Source organism: Zootoca vivipara, chromosome 7, assembly GCF_965207765.1.
Source record: "Zootoca vivipara chromosome 7, rZooViv2.hap1.1, whole genome shotgun sequence".
In the NCBI taxonomy this organism is placed as follows: Eukaryota; Metazoa; Chordata; class Lepidosauria; order Squamata; family Lacertidae; genus Zootoca; species Zootoca vivipara.
In genome coordinates, this window is record NC_142590.1 from 64,417,880 (window position 1) to 64,431,030 (window position 13,151).

A 13,151-nucleotide genomic window follows, 5' to 3' on the forward strand; every position below is an offset into this window, starting at 1 on the left:
GACCGACTCTGGGGTTGTGGCGCTCATCTCACATTATTGGCCAAGGGAGCCGGCGTACAGCTTCCAGGTCATGTGGCCAGCATGACAAAGCCGCTTCTGGCAAACCAGAGCAGCACATGGAAATGCTTTGACGTGCTTTTGAACTGCTAGGTTGGCAGGAGCTGGGACCAAGCAACAGGAGCTCACCCTGTCACAGGGATTCGAACCGCCAACCTTCTGATCAGCAAGCCCTAGGCTCAGTGGTTTAACCCACAGCACCACCTGGGTACCTGGACCTGGACCTGGGGTACCTGGGTTCAAATTCCTGCTCAGGCATGAAGCCTACTGGGTAACCTTGGGCCTATCAGTATTTCCCAGCCTAACCTATCTCACAGTGTTCTTGGGAAGATAAATTAGAAAGGGGGAGGAGCTGTCTCTGCGGCAGCCCCCAAGTTGTGGAATTCCCTCCCAGAGAGGTGCACCTGGCATCTTCATTGTCTAGTTTTCAGCAAATGCGGAAGACGCACCTCTTTACCCTGGCCTTTGACACCTGAGATGTGTTTTTAGGAGCTACTTTATCCCTATGGTTGTGATTTGCTTCAACTGTTTTCCAGACTGAACTTTAAATTGTTGTAACCTGCCCTGGGACCTGCTGGTGAAGGTCGGATAATACTAATACTAATATTAATATTAATGCTAATAATATTAATAATTAACTGCCTTCAGTTTCTTGGAGGAAAGTGTGGATATACATGTATTAGATAAAACCTGGACAGCTGCTACCTGTCAATGTAGACTGGTAGTCTTAAACCTTTTCAGATCCAGGACTCACCTTTAACATGCATTTAGGAACTTCTTTCCTTCTTTCTTTCTTTCCTTCTTTCCTTCTTTCTTTCCCATACAGTATATTTGTGTTATAGTAGTGTTTCTGTTGTGTCTCAAATTAAATTAGGCTGTGACCCAGCAGCTGATCCAACCTATAATTTGAAGATCAATGATGTAGTAGACCATACTGAGCTTAGTTAGATGGACAAAATCCAACATCTTAAGTATGCAGAACGGCAAGGGAAGCTTGTTGGAGGAATGAAGCTGCAAGGGCTGGGTTATAGCATATATTCTGGATGTGTCCTAAAATAAATTTTAAAATTTGAGGAAGATAATACAATAGAAAGTGAAGTGATAGCAGGCTATGCTTCACCCGTGGATCTTATAATTTTACTATCTGGATATGTTAAAGAAACTTTACTTATGCAGGACAGGGAATTAATACAACATCTCTTGACAACTGCCAGAATTATTATTTGTCATGAAAAACTGTCCATGAGATAATGGATAACTAAAATCTAGGACATAATATGCATATTGAAGCTCACAGATATGGTTAGAACCAGTAAGGGTAGACAGCAAGATAATGTATTTATGAAGAAACAAAGTTTCCTTATAATTTAGTGGATTCTGATTTGGTCAATGACAGCTCTTTTATTAACCATTCAGCTTGATTTGTTTGCAGAGCTTGCGTGGAAGTCATTTTTATTTGTTGCATCCATCAAGCACTTTTCAATGCATTTTCCTGTCACTTTCCTTATGGGAGAAGTCAAGTTTGGGGTGGGTGGGAAAGCAGGTTTATTGCACAAGGGCTCCAAATCCACTTTAATTGCCCAGCCTGTATTTGCCAGTATGCTATGGAACCCCAACCACAAAATAGGAATGTGGCCTAAGCATTAAGTGCCCCTGTTAGCTACTGCAAATTCAGCTTCACTTCAATCCAGATTTAACCTTATGGAAAACTCTGGCCTATATGTGTCAGCTGAAAGCTGGTGGGCTGATTGTGGAATTTTAACTTCATTTCATTTAGGTCCAACTAAGAGGTCTTTTTTGAATTTGCAGCATGTCCCTGTGGTCGTAGAAACAACTAATGCTTAATTTGACCAGATATGTTTATGCCTTTTCAAGAGGTTAGGCCAGAGCAAGAGGTGCCTTTGAACCTCCAAAGAAAACCTCTTTTTTAAAAAATGGTTTTTCTTTTTCTCCCAAGGCAAACTGAAATCTTGTGCAATCCATCAAAGATGGCCTAACATGGACTATTTGAGAGCTAAGTGGGTTGAGATTTCAGGGTAAAACACTGAACAGCCACAGTGGAGGGTGACCCTTAAATTGTTAATCTCATAATCTATTGGCCTACAGTCTAGGTCAGAAAATGTATTCTGTACTCAGTGGTGTGTCTCATAAAACCTTTGATGTTTGCTTGTTAAAATGATAAAATGCTGGTGTTGTGACAGTCTACAAGCAACTCTGGTCAGCATTTTGGAGATTTCCTAATAGCAAATATTTTTAGATTCTGACAGGCTCTATGGCAAGGATGGATAATTTGTTCCCCTCCAAATGTTGTTGGACTCCCATCAGCCCCAGCCAGCCCAGGCAATAGACGTCTATATGAAGCGTAGTCCATCATCTAAAGAGCCACAGGTACACTATCATTAGACAGTGCAAGATGAATTTACTTTTTTAAAAAAAAATTCCTTTTGTTGTGGTGTATTCAGAATATTATTATTTTTTTACTTCTTTGCATTGTTTTCATACCAACAAGCCTGTGTAAAGCAGTTTTTCAATGGAAAGGAGTGAAAAAGCAGTCAAGGCCGGAAGGCTCTCAACAGGTGTTTAGTTTGCGACAGAATCTTTGCAGCTGGCATAAGAGAGTAAGGAGATGAGAGTGAAATATGAACACTGAAGAGCAGTGGAGGAAACGGCAGAAGGAACTGCTGTCTTCTTTGGAGGTCTGACCCTATTGTAAGAACTTAAGGAGAGCCTGCTGGATCAGGCCAATGGCCCATCTAGTCCAGCACTGAGTTCTCACACTGGCCAATTAGATGCTTGTGGGATACCCACAAGCAGGATTTGAACACAAGAGCACTCTAACCTCCTGTGGTTTCCAGCAATTGGTCTCAGGGTGCTCAAGAGACGACAGATCTTGCAGTAGGTTCACTGGGATTAAAGGATTAGCCAAGTGTATGGTCCACACCTGCTCAGGTGCATTCCTTCCTATGCCAGGAACTCTGCACACTGTATGCTTACTTCTTAGAGAACAGTTCCCTCATCCCCCCCCCCACACCTGTCCCTTTAAAAAAAATCTATTCAGTCCAGAATGTTTGATGAAAGCCACAGCTGACCAGAATGATGAAGTAGACAATTCTCCAAGGGCAAAGGGCTCTGAAGAGTTCAGGCATGAAAGCTGAATGAAACAAACAGTTGGCAGGCCGCCTCTCAGCTATTGGATTGAGGACCAAACCAAATGAGATGTGTTTTAGTGGCACACTGCCTGTGTTGAGAGGAGAAGGGTGGTGGGTGGGGAGAAGATGAGAGGAAACCCAGCAGAAATGAAGCAGCCATGAGGGGAGAAGGCAGGGGGGCACTGAATTTTCTCTTCACAGAGGACACCACTGAAATTTGAAAGACCGAAGCTGGCCCCTGCTTCCTTGTTGTGGGGACAGGACAGCGCTCTCCTCTTTTACCTCATGCTGTAATAAGATATTATTATATGTGAGGCATAAATAGCAGACCCTCCAGGTGTCCCTATTTTCCAGGGATGTCCCAGAATGTCCCGCTTTTCCTTAGAATGTTCCTTTGTTGTTTAGTCGTTTAGTCGTGTCCGACTCTTCGTGACCCCATGGACCAGAGCACGCCGGAATGTTCCTTAGAATGTCCCTATTTTCACTGGAGAAATGTTGGAGGGTGTGGAGTTATCCAATCCCTGAGCCATCTGAAGGCAATCCTATATACGGAAGGGTTTTTAAAATGTTTAATGTTTTCATGTATGTTAGAAGCTGCCCAGAGTACTGGGACAACCCAGTAAGGTGTGTGGGGTATAAATAGTATAATTATCATTATAGAATGGGACGTCCCTATTTTCATCGGAGGAATGTTGGAGGGTATGAAATAGGCCTGTAACATAATTAAGTTGGGGAGAATGTACATTGACCTAGAATTTTTGTTCTCTTTTTCTGTGTCACATTAATAGCTTTCACTCGACTTGGGGAGCGGTGTTTTGTGTGAAAATGGTTTTAGTGTGTTGCTTAGTATTTTACATTTTGCATGCTTAGCTGTATGTGTGGTGCTTGGCAAGAAGTATACATAAAACGATGGCCTCTGATGTGGCAAGTGGACTTCAGAAGCTCGTAAGCCTGAGGCTCCTGGTGTCCTTAGATTTAACAGCTGAGGCAGAAAACTGTCAGTGGACTTTGCAAAGTAATGTGAGGGGGGTGTAACTTCTTTTTGCCTTTTAGGCAAAAAAAGAAAAAATAATGATGCTAACTAAAAGCAGAGGTAAAAAGGTTTGTTTATGAGAGGCGAGGGACATCAAAGAACTTGAATTAAGGAGCCCCTTGAGGGACAGGTGAGTTATGAAGCCTGACTCTGAATCACATGTGGTTCAGTTTCCAGGAACTTTGTCTTAATTTTCCAGTGTATTCAGGTTGGGAATTCATAGGGCAAACAGGAATAAGAAGCTCTCTTGCAAGCTTCTGAAATGTAAGGAAAGTGAGTTAAGGTCTCTAAATTTAGCAAGGCCCAACATTACATAGCACTGCAAAAACTGTTTGGGGCTTTCATCCAGAATGTTGACATTTTAGCAGGGTAGTAGTACAGTGAGTAAGGCTGACTGAAAGCATTCATTCTTTATACTGGGATGCTGCAGAGGCAATATTTTAAAAACTGCAAAAACTTGTTTTCCATTTAGAATTGTGTGTGAATAATATATCTTACCCTCCAACTATCAAGAAGTGTTTAGGCCATAGTGTGACTTAGGGCAGAAATCGGGTCCTCCCTAACAAGAGGGCACGTGTTGCAGTGTGACCTGGCAACCAAACCCTGTGTTGTGGGTGGGAATGTTTTGATGGCCACAACACCCTATTGGAGGTCCCTCGATGCTGGGTGCAATCAGACCAATGGGATGCCAGCTAAAGTCCATCGAGGGACCTCGATTTAAGCTCATGCACATGTCCCTGAGCTTCCTCTTTTGGGCCAGTGCATCGGAACACCCGCCCACCTCTCCCTATATTTAGGGCTTGCACGCATGACCTTGCTATGCCGCCGTGTGTCGTCTGTCATTAGGACAGGAATTTTCCCCACTTGGCTGATTGGCTGGTGCCATTTGGGTTTCGCCTGCCGTGTAGCAAATCGTCACAACTTGTAAGGTTGCAGATAAGCTCTGGTTCAGGTGATAGGGGTGGCAGAGCGGTCTGGCCATCCCTATGTGATGGGTATTCCGTTAAAGGAATCCTGGGACTCTTTGGTTGGTCAACCCTGAGAGGGGTTGTGCCCTGAGCTGGAGTCCATGGGGGCATCTGGCTGGTGGACTGGTTGGACACCGCCTTCCACTTTGCCGGGTGTTCACCCAAGGCTGACTTATGGTTGATGCCCAGAGTCAGCGCTACCTGCAAGAGTGCAGGGACCTAGTTGAACCAGAGCCTATGCAACCACTCACTTGATTGTAATCAATAAAGTTGTGGCCTAAATTCTGCCAAAAACCAAACCAAAAATCTGAGTCTTGTCTGAATTTATTTGGGGATGGTTAAAGGGTCTATACATGTAACTGATACAAAATCAATATAGGTTTTACTGTCATGGCTTCCTATTGTATTTTACCGAGGATACTGAGAATTCTCTCTAAAATGCTGCATTGTTTAACCTGCCCCTAACATGTAATATAACATCATTTATGAAATGTTTACGTTGTTTCCTATGTACTTTATATGCTATGACCTCTATAATGTAGCTCCTAGATGAGCTGGACTCTGTTGGTATTTTGTGGCCTCTGTTGGTATTTTAATAGTACTCTTACACTTTAAAAAGTACTAATTTAACAAAATGCTGCATTTTGAGTGTATCCCTGGTGTGTATCCCTCACAAACCCTCTCTCACTTTCCTTCCCTTGCTCCTTTTTTTTTTTGTATTTAATTGTGAACCACCCTGGGCAGTGTTTACCTGAATGAAATATACAAAACAAACAAAACAAATAAGCAAAGAACAGGAGCCTTGATACAGTTTGGGGCCCATGGGGGGTGGGGAAGATGAAGGAAAAGAGGCATATTTTTCCTTTCCTCTCTCTCTCTCTCTCTCTCTCTCTCTCTCTCTCTCTCTCTCTCTCTCTCTCTCTGCACAACATGAGGATGAGAGTTAATTTAACTTAAAGACGTTAGTGGCTCAAGAAGGCCAGTTTCACCAACCATCTTTATATCTTCTTTTCTTCCTCTTAACTTTTCATGGCTCAAATTCAGTCAGTCCTGGAAGTCACTGAACATAAGCCCATATTGGAATGCTGTTTTCAGTTTTTTTAAAGTAATCTTTTAATTTACAAAGTACTGTAATCTGTAGCGGCTGGTGGGGCAGAGCAGTGTTGGTTAGTGCTGTTTACCTGGCTTTCCAATGCAGAGGTGGCTACCAGTAACAGAGGGGGAGGCGGCAGGGAAGTTGATGCGGCAAGGAGCTTGATGTGGGTACAGAAGCACGGGGGGGGGGGGCTTCTGACTATGAAGCATAGCTGTCAACCTCCCTTTTTTGCGGGAAAACTCCCTTATTCCAAGCCACAGCTGTCAGCCTTCCCTTTTTTTGCTGGAAATTCCCTTATTCCAGCACCATTTCCCGCTGCTATCCTGGATTGTTAGATATACTGTAGACTGTCCCCGGGACAGGTGAGGCTGCTGCTGGTCCCTTATTTTCAAATCCGAAAGCTGACAGCTATGCTATGAAGAAACCACTATCTTATTTTTGAGTGGCCCTATTTCACTTCCAAACTGATAGGCATGGGACTACCCAAGTTCAGTATGATCGCCAAATGTTTTTCACCTGACTACTGCCGATGCTCACATGAGGTGGTGGTTCAGCCCACCACACCTTATGTTCTTCCACTGTTGCCTCATTAAAGAGGTATCAGTTGTTGTTGTTGCTGCTGCTGCTGCTGTTAGTATTTTTTTATTTAAAAAAAACAAGATCAATATGGACCAAACTTCTTCAGCCATTATTCTACCCCCATCTTCTTCAGCATTGGAAAATAGTTTCCTTTTAAAATAAAATACTTCTCAGTGAATTTTCATCTTGCAGTTTTTGTCTGATAGCAGACAAAACTACATGCCTGGCTGCATCATAATCTTTAGATATGACGACTGCAATATATATATCTGAAATTTGTTTAAAGTTTCTCATCACCCCCACTCCCATATGCAGCATGCTGCATCAGATTTTTTTAAACCAGGTATGCTTGGAGAAAAGCACTGCACTCCAGTTTTATTTTTAAAAAACTCCATGCACAGTTCGTGGACAAGAAGGTATCTGTATAGGAAACTTGAAGAAATTGTTTTCAGCAATAGTGATGGGCAATGGCTAAATTATATTTTATGAGGAAGATTATACAGATAATATATTTCTTGCTTGTTTGTTTCATTTGCGGTATTTATTTCTCATCTTCTTGCCAAAGACCCCAAGTTGGCTTACAATAAAGCTAAAATATGACAAAAAACAAAACAGCTGCCCAGTAACATTATTCAGGATCATAAAAGCAGCAGATAAGGAAATTAAGGCCATCATATAAAAGCTGAAATGAAACATCTATAAAACAGCAGAAAGACGTTTAAAAGATTACCAAATACTGTTAAATGCCATTAAAGGCTTAGTTTGAGCACTTGCTGAGATTTGAGCCATAAAGTGAGTTTTGTTTAACTCAGTCCAGCTGATGTTTGCTTGTTTTTTCCTCCACTTCCACACCTCTGGTGCCAATAGGATGTGGGGTGATCAATACAGAAGAAGAGACTTAGGGCTTATCCATACCTGCCTTTCCAGGCACATGTCTGCACTTTAAAGCTCCATGTCCAAGCGTTCCTTTTTTTCGCCCCAGAGCTTTCTCCATGAAAATCCACTCTTTAAAGCTGAAGCACAACAAACAGCAATTTGGGTTTTCTGTGGATTGGTATTTGCTCCAATTCTGTGCTAAAAAGCAGGTTTTCATGAGGAAAGCTCCAAAGCAAGAAACAACACCAAAAAGTGATTAGACATGGAGCTTTAAAGCGCAGACCGTTCCTGGAAAGAGTGGAGGAAAGGTAAGTGTGGATAAACTTTATATATTTATTTGTTTCAACATTACTGAAATAGCTTTTTAAAATTGGAAACTGGGGCAGACAATGTTAGGTACACATCTGCGAGAGTGCAGAATGAATCAATAGAGTTGTGTGGCCAAATTTTGAGGGATGATACTGTTATGAAGACTAGCACTTCCATGAGATTCTCAGTTACAGCAGATGAAACACTAGATCTTCCTGTCATCAAACAAGTATCTATTCTAGCACATCACTTGACATCAGTTTTATCTTCTTTGACACTATAGCCAGTCACCTAAGCTATGCAATCTGTTAGATGTAATGGAAATGAAGGCACATATAGAAGCTGGCAGATGATGTGGATGTGGAACTTAAAGCACCTAGACAAACTAAACAACAGAAAAACCATGTTGGTCACCCCAGCCAATCCACAGAAGAGCTACATTCCTTACTTGGATTCACTTGTTACCTCACTGTGGGCTTGTTTCAGTGATGAAAACCAACCTGTTTAAAGTTTGCTCATACTATATCTATTTCAGTTGTACCACACTGAAGGAAAAGGCCTTCAAGCCCATGTGAATTCCACTTGGGAACTTTATTTGCAAACTTTGGAGACGAATCTGCTACATGGTATGAGTTGAGGGCAAAACGGCATAACAAAGCAATACACCTATTGTGTGGCATATGCAACATGAGCCTTACTGAACTATTCAACCACACAACACTTCCTGCTATTGAAATTGCCATCCAGACAGCATTTCCCCTCCCATTTACAATATGCACAATTGAACAAACCTTTAGCACTTTGCACAGAGTGAAAACATGGTTTTGCCTGACAATGAATGAAGATCTGAGCAGAGCCTACATGAGCAATAGGGATTTTTTTGCAGGCTGCACTAGATCCTATAAGTTTACGTTTTACTCGGGTATTGCAAATGATCCAAACTCTGATTTCCTTTCCTTTCCTTTGTTTTTGTTTCTCAGTGATTTGAGCATGAACAACATCAGTGAGCTGCTGCCTGGGGACTTCCACCACCTGCGCTTTCTAGAAGAACTGTAAGCATAATGAGGTTATATGGCCTCTTGGTTTAGCATTCCCTTCCCAATTCTGAGGCAAAGTGATATAATTTAAAAATAAATTCAAGGGGTGCTTCTAGGTGGAATCAGTACTCCTCATGTTCACAAGTGATTACCAGTGTGCACATCATCAAAATACCAGTCCTTTTTTAAAAAAAACATTTATTCCAAATTTCCCCTTCAAAAATTATTTGAACTGTTGCGGGTTTAAGAGATAGAGTGTCATACTCAGGCTGAAATGTCACAAGAAGAATAACCACACAAACAGAACCAACATTTTTTACTGAACTTTGTTGGGCTGGCACTTTTCTTTACTCAAAGGAACAGATACTGGGATGGATGAAACATGGGGTATGAGAGGATAGTGACTTCTTTGATTCCCCCCCCCCCATGTGTGGAAATGGATTCATAGACTGACTTCCTCCTTACAAAAAGTGGGCATGATTCAATTGAGTTGTTGCTCTAAACCTGTTCTAAATCCCCCCCATAACAGGTTTAGGGGGCACAGGGAGGGAGGAGAGAGGGGAAGAGTTCATTCCACTCATGCATCTCCCACTTAACGTTGCGTTGAATTCTGGCCAATGCTTCTGTCTACGTCCCCTGAAGTTACTTCACAGTGTACATGGCAGACCAGTTGTGTGTACCTCTTGGAAAACTGTCTACAGAAAGATGGGGGCGTAAAATGCCTAATGAAGCAGAGTCTTGTAGGAGCACAATCCAGAGCCCACAACACAGCCCTGGAATCCGAGAACAGCATGTCCACTTGTCACTTCAGTCATCAAAATGGAAGTGACTTTGTTGAGCCAAGGCATACAACTTTGTCTTCCCTCTGATGGGGAGAATCAGGCACATGGATGTTTGTGTGAGAAGGTTGCAGTCAGCAAAGAAACTAAGTAGAACTGGGCAGGAATGGGTTTTGCTGATTGACAATAAACACTGGAAGTGCAATGGGAGTGGGGTGGGGGTGTGACCCTGCGCACAGAATGCTATTGTGTCAGGATATACAGGGCTAAATAGTCTGAGTGATTAATGATAGGGAACTGAAACCAGTGTTGACAACTTCAGTGGCATAGCTCCTCTCTCCCTGTTGGTTTGTGGTAAAAGCTTATTACACTAGGCACACGCCTCAAGCTGCCCCCCCCCCCACGAAAGGGCAAGCACAACAAACTAAACTTTCCCTATATACTTGATGATACAGGAGCGCGTACGCAGACACACAGTCTACTGGAGTCCTGTCTGTCCCTCCCATTCTGAGTTCAGTGCTTCGTCCCTTCCTTTTCAGTGCAAGGCACAAGGAAAACTCTGGAAAACTACTCCTGTGTGTGGAGAAAGGTAACCATCAGAGCAGCGCTCCTCACCTCATGTTACTAACTAGGATATATCGAAAGATAAAAATGCAGGGGGCAGACTCAAGCACATACACACCCCACTTATGTGGGTGCTCTTAGAAACTGTTCAGGTTTCTAAGGGTTAGAAATCTAGTCCCCAGGAAATAGCAGCATATAGAAAATGCACAGAAAGGAGGACAAAACAAAATGTGTTGCATGACCGCCATTTGTGTCATCTCCCATCAGAAACACCGTCCCCTTCAGGGGAGCAGAAATCAACCCAAAGAAGCAATATCAAAAGTTAAAGAGCCCCAGAGTGACAGTAAGCAGAAACTGCAAGGCAGCTGGTGGTGTACTATAAGGAAGGCAGGTTGAAACCTGCTCCTATATATTAAAGAGATGACCCTGTACTCTTTATGCTTTTATAGGACTAATTATGGGCGCCATTTCTTTAAATCCCAGGGAAGGAGAGAGAGACATGCAGCACTTGTATACTTATGTGCATAAATGCATTCACAAAAGCAATCATACTTTAAATGGATGAAAAGTGACTGGTATTATGTCCATGTCATTGTGGTGGATGACTCCAGAAAGTCTGCAGACTCCTACAAACACAAGAAGAGCTTTGTTAGATCAGACTGAAAGGACTACCTAGGCCAAAATTCTATTTCCAAAATTAGTCAGCGAGTTGCCTCTGAGAAACTTACTAGAAGAGAGGAAAGGCAAGATCCCTCACCTCTGCTTTGTCCCCAGCATCTGTGATACTGCCTCTGAACACGGAGGCTCTTTTCAGCTATCCCAGCTAATAGCCTTCAAGAAATATTTTCTCTATGAATATCTCGAGTCGTAACCCCATAAGAACACATTTTTATGGCATTCAAACTAAAATGAGTGGTTGTTGTTAAGTTGCCCATCTGACTGGGTTGCCCCAGCCACTGGGCAGCTTTGTAATATCTTAGTCTTAGTCCTAGCAGACTTACTTTAGACATACCCCACAACACAATGATCTTTTTTTGCATGTCACAGTAAGCCAAAGTAGGGCTTACTGGGACAGCACAAACATGTCAACTCCTAGATAAGAGCTCACTCCACCTCTGCTTCTCTCAGGGCTCAGCTCAGCATGGGACAGCAGTTAAGCCAGGGTTTGGTTTAGCATGTCATTTGATAATAGGGCCATGGTTCAGGGCTCTTCTCCTTAACCATATGAGCAAAACTTGGCTATAGACCAGGCATCCCCTCCAGATGTTTTGGCCTACAACTCCCATGATCCCTAGCTAACAGGACCAGTGGTCAGGGATGATGGGAATTGTAGTCCAAAACATCTGGAGGGCCAAAGATTGGGGATGCCTGCTATAGACTATGGTTAAAGAAGAGCGATCTTAACCACAATCTTGGATTTGGACAACATTCTAAGCCAAACCTTGGCTTTACTGACATGCCCTGGGAGGAGCAATATGGGTTTATGTGCAAACTCAGCCAATGAAACCTTAGCTATAAAGCCAAGAGTAGCCTCTTGATACCAGATACTGCCTTCCACGTGGCTAGTATGAATAGTGACGGGAGGAACATATAGAATTGTTCACAGCAGTTTTAGAAATACCTTCTTCCTGAAATGACTGTTGGTTCCACTCACGAAGCTATATCTAGCTCAGGAGCAAGAGACTTCGCTCCAGGTCATAATCATATTTTCTTACAAAAGGCACTAGTAGACTTTCAAATATGTTATCTTGTTATCTTGACCATGTCTCTTTTGTTTATTACAGGCGCCTATCTGGAAATCAACTCTCTAAGATTCCAGGGAAAGCATTTTCTGGCCTCTACAATTTAAAGATTTTGTAAGTTACAATTTCTTCAGTGTACTGCTTTATGTTTGTTCTCCAAACAGGCATTTAGGTCATGGGGTCCATCCCTGTGAATATGTGGTTCACTTGAATTCCCATGTATTAGAGACCATTATAAATATCATCACAGAAATGCTATGTACCAAATGTTCCTTGGAGCTGGGTTCTATCTGATTTCTTCCAAATCATGCTTGAGGGAGATTGCCATCCGAGCAGCTGCAAAATGTTCAGGGCTGCTCAAATCTTAATACACCACTGGAATTCCATTGTGTCTAGGGTATTTAATTTCAGCACTTGCTTGCTCTTGAATCAATATCTTTCAAGTTATTTTTCTTCTGTTTTTATTTGTCAGCAATTCATACAAGGACAACACATTGTTCAAAGTTATTCGTGTCTCCTTCGTTTCCCCATCTTGTTTCTTCACTGTGATGATGTATCAGTTGTAGGAGCAGGGATTTCTCTGTACAGTGTGCTAAGAAATCCTTGTGGCTCTTGATAATGACTTTTATTCAGCCCCAAATAACAGTGGACGGTATCTCAACTTTAGACTTTCATGCTTGACTGCATTTGTAGGATGTTGGTGGAAAGAAATGGCAAGGGAACCAGAACTGTGATTTTGGCTTGGGAGGCATTTGTATGGAGCCTATAATATACATTGTAGAGATTAAGACAATTGCCAGTTGCTTTAAATGGTCTTTTATTAGTCCAGAATCAATGCAAAGGCATTGGACTTATAGCTACACCTCTGTGATCTCTCATTGTCTGAAATAGCTCTGTCCCTGGTACTTGCCCTGCATTAACACTTCATTCATAGCAATCGCTGCAGGACAGGCTAACTGAAT

The 13,151-nt window shown here is 42.4% G+C and overlaps 1 protein-coding gene across 1 annotated transcript in view; it reads left to right on the forward strand.

Moving 5' to 3' along the window:
• Positions 1–13,151, forward strand: part of LGR6 (leucine rich repeat containing G protein-coupled receptor 6) — a 137,226-nt gene that overhangs the window by 49,383 nt on the left and 74,692 nt on the right. The window contains exons 2-3 of the mRNA XM_035121513.3: positions 9,048–9,119; positions 12,232–12,303. Coding sequence (XP_034977404.2) covers positions 9,048–9,119; positions 12,232–12,303 — 144 coding nt within the window. The remainder of the gene's footprint in view (positions 1–9,047; positions 9,120–12,231; positions 12,304–13,151) is intronic.